The following is an 18106-nucleotide window of genomic DNA, read 5'->3' as shown; positions in this document are numbered from 1 at the left end:
TATATATATATATATATATATATATATATATAGAGCAATATCACTCGTACAGTAGCAGTGTGATGTGGTTGTATATCAGCACTTGTAGGAGGTGTGTGAAAACGTCTCACCAGTAATGATATATAGCCACACTGATATTGCGTTTATACAACAGTTCGACGGCATAATCATGTATATAAAAAGAAAATCAAACACGGCAAGTCTCAAAATGCTTTTGTATTACATCATTTATTCACATCTAAAGCTGATGTCAGAACTGTTGCTACTTCGCCAACGTCACTTTAGAGCTAGTATTTAAATGATTCTCAAGCGTACTGTCAAAATAGATGAAAAAACAGGGTATTTTGCTCACATTTTAAGATTCTAAGGCTGAACGGCATAAAATGCCATCAGTCAACACAGATTTTCTTTTTTTGTAATCGGGAAATCACAATAATTCTCCCAGAAAAAAACCAAACCAGATTACTGTTGTGTTTGTGATTAGGAAAAGCGAAAAAACTACAAAGACTGGCCAAGACAAAATACATGCGTTCCTACATGCGAGTCCCATCTCACACTTAATACACTACAATTATATGGTATAAATAAAGCACCATATAATTGAATAAAGCACTACAACAGCTGTAGTTAGAAATTACACTGTTTTTTCCTCTAGGTGCTTATTATGTGGTCTCTGTCGTCATCTTGTGGATGAACAATGGCAACCATTTTTGCTCTGCTCAAGCTTATGCCCGCAGACATGCTGTCTCCCAGGAATTATATATATATATATATATATATATATATATATATATATATATATATATATATATATATATATATATATATATATATATATATATATATATATATATATAAATATCAAAATAGGTACTATACTTTTAAATAAACTGCATAGTTGCAATCTTAACAACTACATTCTCGACTAAAAAAAGGCTCAAAAGTGCATTACGTTATCTTACATCAGCAATATTTGTCAAACTGTAGAGTGTACTCTTCTTCTTGTGGTATGTGGGCGGAGTTACACACAAGTGAAGAGCCTGGACGAGTGCTGTTATTTGCAGAATATTGCTATTAGCCAATCAGATTCAAGAACCAGACAGAACTGTTGTATGTATATATCTTATGCTCAAAATGGTGCATTTATTCTTTCAAAAGTACAGTACATATTATGGAATATTATTACAATAAAAAAAATCTGCTGTCAAATAAATTTTTAAATGAAACTGCCTGTTAACAGAATAAAAGAAATCTGACCCCATACTTTTGAAGGGTTGCCTAATAGAGTAATTATATTTATTGCTCAAATAGGCAGTGAGTTTCAGCATCTTTAATTATATTTATATTTCCAAAAATAGTCTTTTTGTTCGCATGTCCTGAGAATTATTACCATGCCTCCGAAAAACCCCTGTAGAGCATACAGCTAATCTGCCACTCTAGTTTAAGCTGGTTCGATGGCTTTTGTCAACAGTGGCAGCCAGCGTACATTAGTTATTATGATGAGCATGATGTGCCCAAAGCAAAGCGCTAAGGAATTACCACCGACACACATTCTGTTTTAACACACACACACACAAACACACATATAGGCCAAACCCATCTCTTATTGTAACTTTTATTGTGTGTGTGTGTGTGTGTGTGTTTGTGTTTGTGTGTGTGTGTGTGTGTGTGTGTGTGTGTGTGTGTGTGTGTGTGTGTGTGTGTGTGTGTGTGTGTGTGTGTGTGTGTGTGTGTGTGTGTCTGCGTGTGTGTGTGTGTGGTGAGTGTGAGTTAGAGTTAATTTCTCAGCGGACAACTCATCTGTACTCTGATGAATGACTGCGCCTGGCTGGATGTCTGATTTATTCCTGCCTTCATTTAACTTGATTGATTAGTACAGCAGAGATAAATGTCCTACAATCCACTGCTCCGTAAGGGGTAGCAAGGAGTCATTTCAGCTCTGCACAGAGTCACACCCGAACCACAAAACACCGCTGCTTGTCCATCAGACCCCCAGTAGCGCTTTGCTGTTTGTAATTATGTAGAAGAGTGCGGGCGGAAAAGCTCAGACAGGTTGATCAGACTGTCTTTAGTTATGCAGATGGTGCCCGGGAAGCTTTTTATCTTTGAAGGGGTCACAGAAGTGCAATAGACAGCAGAATTAACATCGTATCAGATCATGGGAAGCTATTAGTGCTGAAGGGGTCACCGAGGTGCAATGAGCAGTAGAATTAGCACTGAGGCTGTGAGGAGCTGTGCACTTATAGATGATGAAAATGCTGAAATAAGGAAAGCGAAAGCATCCATGCAGGTAGCATAAAGGATATATGGACATGTTTTGTGTGTGTGTGTGTGTGTGTGTGTGTGTGTGTGTCTGTGTGTCTGTGTGTGTGTGTGTGTGTGTCTGTGTCTGTGTGTGTGCGTGTTTGCGTGTGTGTGCGTGCGTGCAATAGAGATATTAATAATCTTGGTCTTTCATTTACTGACATTTGTGTGCGTTTTTGATTAAATTTTTATTAAATTAGATTTTTTTCTACATCTTAACACATTTTAAACTAACATTGTTTTACTTTGAAAGTTTAGTTATAAGGTCATGCTGAAAGTGGTTACCTGGGTTTTGCGTTTGTAATTCCTCTGGTCGTACTTGACTTGCTCCTAGCAGCAGATGAACTGGCGATTATTAATTAATTTTATAATCATGTTTGTACTTCCCTGCTGAAATACCATTCAAATGATTATTTGATTGGTTTATGAGACACAGCACATTTCAGTATGTTGTACTGTTTTTTTAACATACCTTCTGATATTCTTTCATGTCTTTACATTTCTATACATAGTAAATAATAGTAACTAACTTTTGGTGATTTGAAGATTTCAGAGTGACTTTTTATACATTACTTTTAGTCAAAAGAGCAAAGCTCCATGTTTAGAATGTTTTAATGTTGTGAGAGGTTGTCAGGGTTGCTTTTGGCCTGTTTCCACTGTGTGGTACAGTACGGTACGGTACGATAAGGTATAGTACAGGGGTGCATTTACGCATTACAGCATTAGCCAACTAAGGTTGCAAGTTCCATCATTTAAACATAGTTCATTAATTTGGTATTTCCCAAATCCATCGTTCCAACGAACATTCACAAACTGTGTCGCAAACTTATTCGTTTGCAACTACACACCTGTAGCTGTAGTTAGAAACAGTTCCTGGCTGTGTTCCATTTCCAGTTATCTCCCCTATTCCCTATTCATTTAGAACATTCCGACATTTAAACTTGCTCAATAACTCTCTCGGCTGTTGCCATTTAAAAAAAAAACTGTCTCTTCCATTGTCATTCCCCAACCATTTTCCCCATCCTTAGTGAAGTTTATTTAAAAACTAATTTCGAGAGGATCACATAAGTATGATTGAACAAGGCTGGTTCTGCATTAACTATGAATGATACACCAATCAGACGATTCCTAACCCACTATAAAGAGCCAGGGTTTCTCACTACAGTCATCTTCGATTTGAAGAATCCCGCCTTCCACGGCTACTCCTCCACCTTTCTTTTCATAGGGCGGCACGGAGGCCCATTGGTTCTCACTGTTGCCTTACAGCAAGAATGTCACCGGTTCTAGTCCTTTAACAGGCCGGCTGTTGTTTCTGTGCAAAGTTAGCATGTTCTTTCTGTGTTCAGGTGGGTTTCCCCTGAGCTCTCCGGTTTCCTCCCACTTTCCAAAAACATGCACTAAAAGTGATTTGATCAATCTAAATGTAGCACTACAGTCAAAATCTCTTCCAGCAGCTTTTCTCTTCATAGCAATAATTTTAGTCATCAGCTCTTATCAAAGATTTTCGAGATCTACCTGAGCTCAAAGCTACCCTCTTGCCCTGCAAACGGGAGGGAGCCCAGGGCTCAAGGACCTTTTGAGCTCAGGCCTCTCTTCCGAGACAGCATGCCAAACTTGCTTATAATACATCATCAGCAAAGTGTGAACTCTTGAAAAATAGCAAAAGTGGATTTGGATGCACCCCATAAGTGAATGTGCTTAGATTGTTAAATAGAGCGCTATGTGTTTATGAGGTGTTGTTGTTGTTGTTGTTGTTGTTGTTGTTGTTGTTGTTGTTGAAATATTGCCACACTGCTTCAGTGTAATTATATAGAATTGATTTCATTTTGGACAACATATTGCTAATCACTTTCAAAAGTACTACTGCACCTCTCCACAATAAACCTTCTTGAATTGAAGGGTACAAAATGAATTGTTAAATTTTTACCCATAACTTGAGCAATGATGATCAAATGACTTATTTCTGTGCATGAATGCACATTTACAGTAATAATTTTGTGGGTTTGTAAGAATAAAATGATGACCAGCTGACCTTGTTCTGGATGCCTTGACGCTGACTGCAGGAATGATGTGTTTTGTGTGTACGAGGACAGTGGCAGCAGTATTTTTGGACTGAAGAGGCGGGTTGTGTCTGCCTGCAGTAAACCCATCAGACCTCTTTAGCTGTAATTGGACCTCTGTGTGTGTACATGTGTCAGAGGTATGACAGTGTCACAGTTCCCTGTCTCTGAGGGCATCTCGAAGACTGTGACAATGACAGAAATGCACGAGGACAGAGGAGAGCGGAGCTACAGGTCCTAGTGTGTTTAAGGTGTCATTAATAAGGCAGACTGCTTTACACTTCAGCCCTTTCTCAAGCTGACACACATACATATGTGCAGCCAGACATCCCACATGTCCTTTTCACCATATAATTACAAGCCAGACTATGGTTCTCTCTCTCTCTATGGTTGCTTGATATTTTACTAGATGCTGGTATTCAGCTTAAAGTGCAATTTACAGGTTTAATTAGGTTAATTGAGTTAATTAAATGAGTTAAGTTAGATAATTAGCCAAGTTATTTGATATAGTGGTTTGTTCATTATCATCTTTTAAAAAAAAAGCACGTTTAACTGTACCAAATAACTATGTTTACCAATCATTTGTTTGCACATTTGTACATTTATCATACAAGCAGTAAAATCCCTCATAACCGGAGTCAGGCAATGTGAATGTAGCTGTGCATAAGCATATTTGTGAGTGAGTGAGTGAGTGAGTGAGTGAGTGAGTGAGTGAGTGAGTGAGTGAGTAAGTAAGTGAGTGAGTGTGAGTTTGAGTGTAAGTGTGAGTGTGAGTGTGTTTGTGTGTGTATCTGGCTCCTCCTCTATGGATGCTCCTGTAATGATGCTGCGCTCGGTTCATTGATTAGTTAGGTCTGCTGAGGTTCGTCCCCACTGTCTGCCAAAGACATAGATAGAGCCGCCATCATTATGCTAAACAAGAGGAGACTGCGCTTAATTAGAAAATAATGAGAACTCTCTTTCAGCTTTCTTTGTGCTTGCACTGGCTCTCTGTTCTCGTGATACATCAGTCTCATGCTGCGCATTCCCTTTTCTCCTTAATTCATTTTTCTTTCATTCATCGGGCTGTATTGGCCTGACTGTTTTTCCCATAGTATTGCCGAAGAAACAAAACCATAACAAAGAACAAAGCTACAGAGGATTTATGGGAAGGCTACTGTACATATATGCATACATGATGCATATTACACATACACTACCTACAGTGGTCAATCAAAATTGCTCAATTATTCAGAATGCACGCATGGCTGAAGAATTTGCTGATGTTTCTGCATGCTTGCAACTATTCTCATTATGTATCATTATTTGTTTACCCTTCTTTTTTTCCAAACTTGGCTTTCTTTTATTGGTTGCTCACAGAGGAGCAGAACAGAAAACAATGGTAGAAACAATGTTAGACTTTGATGTAAATTGTATATTTTTTTCCTACAATGGATATCAGTTGCAAACATCAATTTTCTGGTTGCCAGGATTCTTAATATCTCCTTTTGTGTTCAAAGAAACTCATACAGTTTTGTAACAACTAGAGAGTGAGTAATAATAATAGCTAGTAAATTTATATTTGGGGGGGAACTGTTGTGTATTGAAAACTAGATTGGGGGTTGGATTACCTAGAATGGGATTACCTTAAATCATTTAGTTCAAGCAATAATAAAAATAAACCAAATAATCAAATGTATATGGATATATATAATACAGAATTCAAGCTTGCAAAGGGTAAAGCTTGATACATATTTATGTAAGTATATTTTACTTTAAATTGCTTGTTATATTGACAATGATTTTTTGGAAATAATAATGAAATAAAATGTCAAAAAATAAAACCTACTCGATTACTGTTAGTATTCATCATACACTGATGCATATTGCTTTGCATTTTTCTCCCATTTGTATTTCCACTGTTTTATCTTTTCTATTAATGCTAAGTGTTGTAGCCTGCAGCTTTTTTTTACACATTCCTTAAAAAAGTAGGTGTATCATATACATCTGTTGTGTTTCCTTGTTAGATTGCTTAAACCACCTAGATTGCTCAAATGTCTTTAAATAAATAAATTAAAACTCACAAAACAAAGAGAGATTCAAAAGTTTTTACTGTAAAAAATTCAGGGTTCCACACAACTCCTTCATGTTGTTCCAATACAAATTGATAAAGCTAACTTAATGTTTTTACAAATTAAAGTAAATTGAACATAAAACAATTAAAGTGTCTAAAACAAAACCTACATAGGCTCATTCTGAAAACGTAACCCTATATACATTTCTGGAGATTACGAATTATGTAGCCAGAAGTACGTATGGCTGCATTTCATCTTAAAATGAACGCCACAGGGTGGTATGATTGCGTTCCTTTTCGTGCTTACCAGTGGACTTCTTACCTCCTTACTGATGCATATCCCGCTTTTACCAGTTTCTCCATCTAGCTAGCCATATACTGTACGTGGACAGACTTAAGAGAAGTTGACCACGACGACAGGGTTTTAGTCAGATGAAGAACATTTCCAGAAAGCGGGAAAGACAAAAACAGAATACAAAAAAAAAAAAAGTAAATAACAAGGTTTTTTAAAACTGTCAGTTGGATTTAGGGAAGTGGGTAGGCCAGTCAATCTGTGCTTTTGAAAACACTATTGGTTGGGTTTAGAAAAGGAAGATAGTGGATCAGTCGATGGGTCAGTCATGCAGTCACTCAATCAGTCAGTTGACAGCGCACTTTGGTGGATTTCCGCAAGAAGAGTAGGTGCGAATGGCACTCGGGAGAGAAATTTGAGATCTGAAAACGCATACACAGCGGCTTCTGGTGTATTTGCGGAAAAAAAAAAAACTGCAAACAAATTTAGCTTCTGGGATGTATTGGGTGCTCTCCAGAAGTGTATATAGCAATGCGTTTTCAGAATGAGCCTGGGTTGAACAAAACTCAAGAATTGAGTTGATTCAGCTCATTTTAAATAAGTAGATCAAACGTGGAACAAAAGCTTTTTTTTGAGTGTAGAAACTTGAAATAACTAAGTAGAAATGAACCAGCCAGCAATAATACATCACTTAAGCACATTTGGCTTATTTCATACATGAAATTTACTTTTCCATACTTTTTTCCATACATAATAATGGACAAAGAGAAATTGAGTGCAAATGACTTAGGTAATTAAAAAGCTAATTAAAAAAAAAAATAACAACAACGTATTATAGGTTAAACATTTGTATGTATATAAATATATATATATATATATATGATGTCTCAAACTGTGTCAATAGCTTTATGACTTTGTAGTGATTGTTTTGCTCAACACTTGAAAGACAGTCTTTCTTGATAGCATTTATCCAAGCATGTTTCTGGTCAGCGGTGTCTCTCCCATTGAGCTGTGTCACCACTTGTATGCTTTTTCCATTCTCTTCAATTGTTGTTCTCCTTCACAGGCGATCCATTCTGTGGCCTGGCACCACGAGGGGAAGCAGTTTATCTGTAGTCACTCAGACGGCACACTGACCATATGGAATTTAAAGTCCCCAGCCAAGCCTATACAGACAATCACGCCACACGGTTAGTTTCTCTCTCTCTGGCTCAAGCACACAAATTCATTTCCTGCAAATTCATTTTCTGCAGGATAAGGATAGCAGAATTAATTGCTCTTATGTCTATTCCGCAAGGTTGTATCACACCTTTCTCAAAGACTTGTTAATTCAGGATTGTAATTTGATTTTTTCCCCACCTCCCTCTACTTCAAAAAGCAGCTTAAAACAATCACCTCCCCCCCTTCCCTGATTTCCATTTCAAGTAAAGCTTTAATTTTCATTCTCATTTTGTTCCTCCGTGGAGGCTGTGTTGTGGTCTTTAGTGATGAGCAAGGTGAGGTCAGTGTCTCCTTTTGGTTCACATCCTTGCCTGCTCTATTGAAGATATTCCCTCTTTTAATACAACAAGCCCTTCAGCTTCACCCGGTCTCCATGAGAATAGCACATCAGACAGACGGATTTACAAAGAAAGAAAAATTATTGGGAACACAAAATGTTGCCCAAAAAATCATAGGATGATTTGGTATGTTTAATAGATGTTAGGAGACCCTGTTTAGTAGGGATGTGCATTATATTTTAGTTGTTTGAAGTATCTGACAAGGGTATGACATTTTTGAGTATACCAACTTTTGGGTAACACTTTAAAATTATGGTCCATTAGTAGATGTATTTACTAACATGAGCAAACTATAAGTAATACATTTATTATTGTGTTTCTTAATCTTCGATAACATTATTCATTCATTTTCTTTTCGGGTTAGTCACTTTATTAATCTGGGGTTGCCACAGCGGAATGAACTGCCAACTCGTCCAGCATATGTTTTACGCAGCAGATGCCCTTCCAGCTGCAACCGATCACTGGGAAACACTCATACACTCCTATTCACATTCTTAAATTATGGACAATTTAGCTTACACATTTCACCTATACCCAATTCACCTTCTTGCTGTGAAGCGACATCGCTACCCATTGCGCCACCCTAGATAATGTTAGTTAATGTACTTTAAGTTAAATAACGTTATTGTCCACACTATTGGATTTTAATAATGCATTAGTTAATGTTGAAATATGGTTAATAAATAATTTACAAGATTATTCATACGTAGTTAATGTTAGTAAATGCAATAACTAATGTACCATGAATCTAAAGTGTTACCAATTTTTTGTTGCGAAAAAATAAATAAAATCATGTCTTGAGGGTCTTATTGCATGTACTGTGGGATTAAAAATAGCAGAATGCTGATATAGGGACCCGGTAATTTGTTGAGCGAGTTACTTTTTTTTTATTGGTCAAGGAAAAAACAAAGCCGCAGCAGAGCATACAGTAATTTGTTGCTGAAAGAATCTGCTTTTGATCAAATCTCAATGACTCAATGATCTATTCATAATACAGCAGGTCTCATTCACTAATAACAACTTGATTGAGAGTATTCTAATAGAAATGTAATAGTAAATTATAATATAAAGTGTAATACAGTAGTGTAATATAAAGTATTATAAAATAAATATATAGTAAATTAATAGTAACTATATACACATAATATAATTTTGTTAACATTATTAACTAGTCATGTTATGCTTAAATATAACTAGTATTTTTATAACTAATTTTTAGGTTGCCCAAAGTATGTGCTTTTTGAGCATGTGTGCTTTCAGCTGTTCATATATTTTTTCAGTAAATTAACAATAAATTTAAGTTTGCTAGTTTTGTTACTTAATTTTGTACATAGATTTCTTGCAAATATCTATGCTTAGCGAATGTCCCAGTTTCTAGTTTTGTTTCTAAATGAATCTGCTGTTTAGACCAAATTGTTTGAATGAATGATTTAACACATTTCACCACATACTAGTGCTTCTAATGTCCTAATTATTTCCCCATGACAGGCCTAAAGAAGCAAAGGTACCTGCGTTACAACATTCAATTAATTAATTGCAATTCATTAATATACATTAAACATTTTTTTGCAATATCGCACACCCCTACTGTTAAGGAGGATTCAACATCTCTCTTAAATAGTGTCATTGCAGTAAATATGAATCTATTGCAACATTTAAATTTGCACATATGACAGAAATGCTCATGAGCCCCATCAAAGACTCAGTTTTAGGATTGCCATTTAACAGCTGCTTTGAAGGAGAAAAAAACTTGAACATTAATGAACATTATGATAAAAGACTAGCACGTTTTTTGTGACAGTGAGTTAATATACATGCATAAATATTTTAAATATGCTTTAAATTAGGCATGACTTTCTGTAATTACTGAATTTTTAGTTTATTTTGTGATATAATTGATAACTTCAATAGTTTTTAATTGATAGGTCTCTGTAAAGCTCTTTTTAAGCTTTTTTTGACACACTTCCTGTATATGGGAGAGAGGCTTTGTCCCAGATGCTGCCCTCAGCTCTTGCAGTCTTTATTCATGTCCACTTTTGGGTCACATCACATTCTAGTCTTCTTCTAAAATGCCAAACGAGTCTTGTCTTATTTGCTCTGCTTCTATCTAGTGTTTTATAACCACAATTTTGTCAGGTTATGTATTGAAGGACGATTGTAACATATTTGTTTTGGGACCATATGATAAATTATGAATATTTTGGTATGCTTTGGCCCATTTTGGTAAACAACAAAGAAAGAAATGTTTTTAAATATAACTGAAAGTTATATTATATTATTATTGAAGATCAGAAAATATTTCAAAACAATAAAGAAACTGAAGTCATCAATGCAACTTACAGAGTCATTAAACTGCCATCACACATGAAATGCATTATTTGGGACAGGGCCAAAAAAGAGGTGAAGAAACTATCTGAATGAGTATGATTCTGTTTCAGGAAAGCAGCCTAAAGATGGAAAAAAGCCAGAGCCTTGCAAACCCATTCTTAAAGTAGAGTATAAGACCACAAGAGCAGGGTAAGTACGAACATTAATAGAATATTTTTTCTCTCTTTCTTTCTTAATGCAGATCCGGACTATACTGTAAAAACATGCGTTAATTACTGGCCTTTCATATTTTGAGATTCATGTTTATTCATGCTTTTGAATTGCGTTATCTGTCCTTGATCTTTCTTGCAGCGACTTTTACCCTTCAAAGTTCAAAAAAGTGACTTTCAAAATAACATGTATTGTTTGAGTTGGTATTGTATATTACAGTACAAAAACCTTGTAACTTATTACTCTATATAATATTTCTTGTACATTATATTGTTTCAAACTTAGTGCTTACCACACATAGGACCCTATCATGCATCCGGTATACTGCATCAGATAGTTGTTTGCTAGTTTCAGCTTGGCGCAAGAATCGTTATGATGTGTTGCGTCACTCTGTTTAAATAGCAAATGCATTTGCGCACATATGTGCGCCCATAGGCGTTCTGGTCTAAAAAGGAAAGCGTTCTGAGGCGCATTGCTGGCGCGTTGCTATTTTGAGAAACTATTATAGATTTTTCAATAGACCAGAACAAACCAGGTCTAAAAACCAGTGCAGAGTTGCGCCTTGCTTACACACTGCTTAATACACACAAGATGTAGAGCAATACGCAAATATCTTTACATATGAAAAATAATTAAAATATTAAGGATATATATATATATAGGATATTATAGTTATTATTATTATTATTAGCATTATTATTTATTATATCCATATTTTTATTTGTTTCATTAAAAACAAGCTTAGATTTGCCCACCTGCAGGTTTTAGACCATATGGGGCACAGCATGTGTTTTAGGATATAACTCAGGTTTTTGAAAACACTTCGTTATTATTGTTCATTTATTAATTTGCTGGAAATTAGAACTGAATTTAGAAATAGTTTTGAAACAAATTTTTGCGCAAAACAAACTAAATTAATTATTTATAGGATAATTGTTGTCTGTGCGTACAAGGTTTCCCTATCCAAACCTTGTACGCAGAGAGCGAAAGTGAAAGTTAACAATTTATCTCTCATTCTCGCTCTGTAGATGCTCTGTTTTACTGTTTTCTTGCTAGTGAAATGCTCAGTTTTTCCACTTACACTTACTTTAAGTCATGTAAATAGCAAATGTGCCATGGCGCGATGCAACTGGCTCTTAAAGGGAAGGGGAGATGAGACTCTGATTTATTCTCAAAACACACCTATAACTCATTATAGACCATTGCATCACGGCGCAAAGCAGATTTTTCCATCCTTATATTAGCAAAAATGGATTCTGACGTGCCCTGAAAGCGTTTGCGCCGTGCGTTCTGCGCTTTGCGCATGGATGGTCAAAATAGAGACCATAGACTTTGCTTGGGTCAACCATCCAAGTATTTTAACGGCCGCCCAAGTATATTTGCCGACACAAAAATTATTTCCATTATTATCATCCTTTTACACTTTTTTTTTATCCACTCAAAATAACCAAATAACTGCAATCAATTTACCAGTTTTTAAATTGCCTCTCGTTTACCCATTTTGTTGGCTACTGCTTGTTCTGCGTGCATGAGAGCTGTCAATTCTCCCACAAACAGTGACCTGCTCTGTAGACCCACATAGATGTGCCTTTTTGGCACTTAAACATGCATCTGACTGGGTTTCAGAAGTAGTCGTTAATTGTATGCGTATTTACAATACCTTTTTATTTAAACCTACTTTTGCTTGGCTTTACAGCTGACTTTTTACAGCCGTGAGAACGAGAGAAACATTGAATAATTCAGTCTTTAATAAATGACGTTATTATATACTCGAAGGAGACGAAATTGCAATGGTTGATCAACTAATTTGCCTTATTTAAATAATCTACACTTATAATTATTATAGATTTTTAGAGATGTTGTCTGTTTTTATTTCTTTTTTCTGTCATTTATGTCTCATTTGTGCTATATTTTAATAATTTGATGATGTTAATATATTACATAGCCTATTTTATACATATCTAAAATGATTTAGCAATACTGTACAAAATGTCATGCCAATAAAGCAACCTGAAATTGAGAGAGAATAAAAAAGCAATGAATATAAAACAATTAAACAGTTAAAATAACAGTTATTTTTGTTTGTCGCATGTAGTTGATCATTTACAGTTGAAACCAGAAGTTTACATACACTGTATAAAAAGGCACATAACCATTTAAAAAAAGTCAGATGTTAATGTGACTAAGCTTTTTCTATTTTAGGTAAGTTAGGATTATCAAATTTGTTTATGTTGTGCTTAATAGCAGAATAATGAGAGAGATATTTCTTGAGAAATTGTTATAACTTTTCTTGAATGTCAAGTTTACATACAATAAGATGGTAACACTTTACAATAAGGTTCATTAGTTAATGCATTTGCTAACATGAACTAATCATGAACAACACATGTACAGCATTTATTAATCATAATTGAACATTTACTAATGCATTATTAACATCCAAGTCCATGCTTGTTAACATTAGTTAATGCACCATGAGTTAACATTAACTAACAATGAACTACTGTATTTTCATTAACTAACGTTAACTAACATGAACATGTACAGTAGTAAATGTATTGTTCATTGTTTGTTCATGTTAGTAAATGCATTAATCAACATTACCTAATAAACCTTATTGTAAAGTGTGACCAATAAGATTATTATGTCTCTGAAAAAGCTCAGATGATGGTGTCAAGTTTTTGGAAGTTTCTGATTGGCTAATTGACAGCATCTGAGTTAATTGGAGGAACAACTGTAGAATAGTATTTAAGAAAACCTCAAACACACTGTTTCCTTGTGTGACAACATGGGAAAATCAACAAGCCAGAATCAACAAAAAAGCCAGATTACAATTTGCTAAATTACACCTGGCAAAAGAATAATTTTTAGAGACATGTCCTGTGGTCTGATGGAACTAAGATTGAACTGTTTGGCCAAAATGACCAGTGGTACATTTGGAGGACAAAGGGGAAAGCTTACAAGCCTATCAGAATCAGAATCAGAATCTTTATTGTGATTGTACAAAATACAATGAAATTTACGTATAGGAACACCATCCCAACTGTGAAGTCTGTGGGCGGCAACATCATGTTGTGGGGCTTTTCTGCTGCAGGAGGGACTGGTCCACTTCACAGCAAACAGGACATCATGAAGAAAGAACATAAAAATACTGAAGCAACATCTCAAGACATCAGCCAGGAAATTAAAACTTGGCCACAAATGGGTCTTCCAAACAGACCATGAACCTAAGCATACTGCCAAACTAGTTAAAATGTGTTTTAAAGACAACAGAGTGAATGTTTTGGAGTGGCCATCACAAAGCCCTGATTTCAAACCTATAGAAAATTTGTGGGCAGAGTTGAACAAGCTTGTGCGAATAAGACAGCCTATAAATCTGACTCAGTTACTTCAGTTCTGTCCGGAGGAATGGGCCATAATTCCCTCAAACTACCGTGAGAAGCTTGTGGAAGGATACCCAAAACATTTGACCAAAGTTATACAGTTTAAAAGCAAAGCTAAAAAATACCAAGGAAATGTATGTAAACTTTTGACTGTCTAGAAATTAATAAAAAAATTATCAAAAAAATTATCTCATTATTCTGGCTTTTAGCAAATGTAAATCATTATATCATTTAAAATAGTAAACGTTTAGTAGGATTTACCATCAGACATAAAAAAAACAAAAAAAAAACTCCTTTTTGGAGTGTATGTAAACTTCTGGTTTCAACTGTATGTGCTGTGGGTAAAATATGTCTTTCAATCTGGCTCTCTCCTCAAGTATATTTTAAATCTATGGGAAGGACTGAAACTACTGAAATGTCAATAAAAGTAACTTTGTTAAACTGTAGAGTTAAACTTTCAACATCACAAGTCAACAGAGTAGAGATCAAGATCCCTTAATGCAATTCACATCCACAAATAAACGGAAAACACTAGTGAATCACAAAATATGGAAACTGTTAATTAACAGGTATTTTTTACAGTATTGTTTTTCCAGGTTTGTGCTTTTAGTAAAGCCTTATTGAAGCACTTACTTCTAGATGTTTTTAAATAACAGCACACATCTGGGCTTATGTAGTGTAGTACAAAAGTCTGGGGCTACCCTGAAATGTAAAATTAATTCCACGCATATTTAAACCTGGAAGTAAACAAAAAGTATTAAAGTAAAATAAAAAGTCTGCTTCATTTTTAGGTCAACACTAAATAAACAACATTTTCTTCAGCTTATGCAGCTTTTTTTCTGATCAAATTTTCATGCCAACTAATTCTCATTAGATTTTAAGTAGACTATTGAGGTTGGGGTTAGGGTAAGTGTAAGTTGCAAAATGTACTTGCAAAGTTTTTTATAGTCAGTTAAATGTCTGTTGAAGGAGCAGTATCAAAGTTAAGCAGACAGTCTACTAATACTCAAATGAACTATCAAAATAAACTGTTACAGTGAACTGAAACACACTTACTAAGTGCAGTTTTTGTTTGTTTCCTGCACAGGGATCCATTTATGATCTTCTCTGGTGGTTTGTCGTATGACACTGTTGGTCGACGGCCATGCTTGACAGTAATGCATGGGAAGAGCACGGCTGTTTTGGAAATGGACTATCCCATTGTAGATTTCCTCACCCTGTGTGAAACGCCATATCCTAACGGTATGTAGGTCACTTTACACACTAACTGCACCTGCTCTGTGTAATATTAATGCAATAAGTACTCAGTCCTTTTATCTCATGTCACTTTCTCCCTCCTCTTTTTTTTTTTTTTTTTGCTGACATTTAAACCTTTGTTTTTTTTTGGATTGTTCTATTCTTTCATGTTCTTTGTAGATGAGCTTTCCCAGTGGAACTGCTGCCTAGTAATTACATTTTACATCTCTTTTTTTAAAGCTCCCTCTATTCATAACACCCAGTTCTCTGACTTGCATTCGTTTATTATTGCAGTACCCATTTGAATAATTTATCATTTTGGTGGCTATTTATGAATTGTAAATGATTTCTTTCTCTCAGCAGGCAGATTTAGCAAAGACTGATGCAACTTTAGGGTTATACAGTAATTGTCTGTCAATAGTTTGCTGGTGTGAAGAACGCATCATTAAATCTGTTTAGTTTGTGACTCTTTGTACTTGTTATGTACTTGTTTCAAGCACCGTTGGTGGCAAATGCACTACTGTTGATTTCCTTCCACTTTTTTTGAAAGAAATTTGTAGTTTTTCAGGATGCATTAACTATATAAAAATAAAAAGTCATATTGTTAAAGATAATGTTCATCAAAGAGTATTGTTTCTTTCGCAGAAATATAGCACAAATGTTTTCATTATTTGCATTGTTTATTATTAATACTATTTATTAATTAATTTATTTAGATAAGTGGCTAATTTGCACAAAACCCTGATCATTTTCGATACCTTGTGTATGTGTGTGTGTTTTCTTCTTATGATTCAACTTGCTTTAAAAGAAAGAAAGCCAATCATGCAGTTGCACCAACAGTTCTTGCCAAAACCCAGCATCTCTGTTTAAACATCTGCGTTAAAGGCTTAAGCATTTTGTTTAGAGTCTGTGTTAAGCCAAACTGAAAAGTGGTAATGAATGCAGGAGGAATGGGAACAGTGTTTGCAAGGCTGCTTGCATAACTGTGTCTGGCTCTGTACGTTGATTAAGCTATATTTGAAGTAGATGTCTTTGGCTCTGACTCATTATTGAGACATTTGGGAGGTTCGAACTCATGCAGTAATGTTTCTAGTCGTTAGTTTTAGAGCTAAAAAAGGATCAAGCCACTAAAATAATGTAATAAGGCCCATATGGAATCTTTCTTCGCAAAAATCTGCTGATTTTTATCCTATCGAGTGTATTACTTATTAAAATGTGTGTAAATTGATTTAGTTTTTATATTGATTTCAGTAATGTTATTAAATAATATGCTAATGTGTACATGATTTATGTACAATACAGTGTGTAAAGTTATATTTTCTAGTTTTTTACGGGATTTATTAAATCAGAGACTTACTTTGTTTACTAAACTAGAGGTTCTGACTGGATTTGGATACGAAACTTAAATAAAAGTTTAAAAAGTAATTTTTTAAAATTTATTTATTGTTATGTTTTTTGTTACTTTACTCTCAAATCATTTCGCATAAATCCACAGATTTATTATAGAAATATATTTTTTTTTACAAAGTTCTGCACAGAAATAGCAACAAATAAATAAATAAATAAATAAAATCAGCAGATTCTTTATGGCCCTAAGGGTCCAATGCTCCAACAAGCGAGTGCAATATCTTTGTTAAAGATTCTGTTATAATGTTACAATAGGAGAAGACATCATTTTTTAAATGCAAGATTATTTCACCCATCCCATTGTGTTTCTTTGCAGATTTTCAGGAACCATATGCTGTAGTGGTCCTCCTCGAAAAAGATTTAGTAGTTATTGACCTTGCACAAAATGGGTACGTATCGCCCACAGCATTTGCGTCATATTTGTTTACACTTCAAGATTTTTCCACTACCGTCTCAACCTGATTATTTTGACCTGTGATGTTTTCATAGTTACCCTATCTTTGAAAACCCATATCCTATGATGATTCATGAGTCTCCTGTGACGTGTTGTGAGTACTTAGCCGATTGTCCTGTGGACCTCATACCTGCACTTTACTCTGTCGGGTCGCGTCAGAAACGACAGGGCTACAGCAAAAAGGTAAAGCATGCACGCACACATTTAGGCTTATAACAATATACATTTTTTTTTTTTGTTGCAGTAAATTGCTGAAGTTTTTTTATTACCGTATATGGTATTATCGCAAAATTGGCCATGCAAAAAAGATTACTTTAACAGGTATAATGCCCAAAAATACTATTGCTTTATTGTACATACTGTATATGTTCAGAGTAAACAAATGTTTCAACTAAATTAAATTACAAAATGATTGTAAATACATGAGTTTATGCTTCACACTAAAGTTTCATTAGTAAATGTTAGTTAATGCATTCAAATCAACAGTGAGATAAAGTCATATTTAGTTAATAATAGTTTAAAAATACAAATTAAATTTGATTAGGTATTAAATGCTTTCAACTACAATCTGTATGGTTTATTAGACATTAACTATGAAATTAACAACACTTAAGGTTATTAAAATATTTTGTGAGTTTAGTTAAACTAGCTAATATTGAGTACATTTACATGGACACCAATAATTAACGATTTTAATATGGTTAAGACAGTACTCTGATTAAGAGTCTACCATGTAAACAGTGTTTTTGATCAATTTTATCCGATTAAGGTCATAATCGAACTAAATATTTTACATAATCAAACGTAACATTTTTGCCAC

The 18106-nt window shown here is 34.7% G+C and overlaps 1 protein-coding gene and 1 long non-coding RNA gene across 9 annotated transcripts in view; both read left to right on the top strand.

Annotated features, from left to right (window-relative positions):
* The window catches only part of stxbp5a (syntaxin binding protein 5a (tomosyn)), a 178005-nt gene that overhangs the window by 115735 nt on the left and 44164 nt on the right, over positions 1-18106 (top strand). For all 8 annotated transcript variants that reach the window (XR_015517679.1, XM_087297031.1, XM_087297029.1 and 5 more), the window contains 5 exons: positions 7776-7899; positions 10707-10785; positions 15277-15431; positions 17149-17221; positions 17322-17469. Coding sequence is in view for 5 of the 8 variants with exons in the window: in XM_087297031.1 (XP_087153157.1) it covers positions 7776-7899; positions 10707-10785; positions 15277-15431; positions 17149-17221; positions 17322-17469 (579 nt within the window). In the remaining 3 variants the exon portion in view is untranslated. The remainder of the gene's footprint in view (positions 1-7775; positions 7900-10706; positions 10786-15276; positions 15432-17148; positions 17222-17321; positions 17470-18106) is intronic.
* LOC147839364 (uncharacterized) lies at positions 962-6874 on the top strand. Its single transcript, XR_015518596.1, has 3 exons — positions 962-2319; positions 2505-3754; positions 3965-6874. It is a non-coding gene; the product is annotated as an uncharacterized LOC147839364 (long non-coding RNA).

Source organism: Danio rerio, chromosome 20, assembly GCF_052040795.2.
Source record: "Danio rerio strain M-AB ecotype USA chromosome 20, GRCz13ab, whole genome shotgun sequence".
Lineage (NCBI taxonomy): Eukaryota > Metazoa > Chordata > Actinopteri > Cypriniformes > Danionidae > Danio > Danio rerio.
This window is presented reverse-complemented; position numbering and strand designations above follow the sequence as displayed.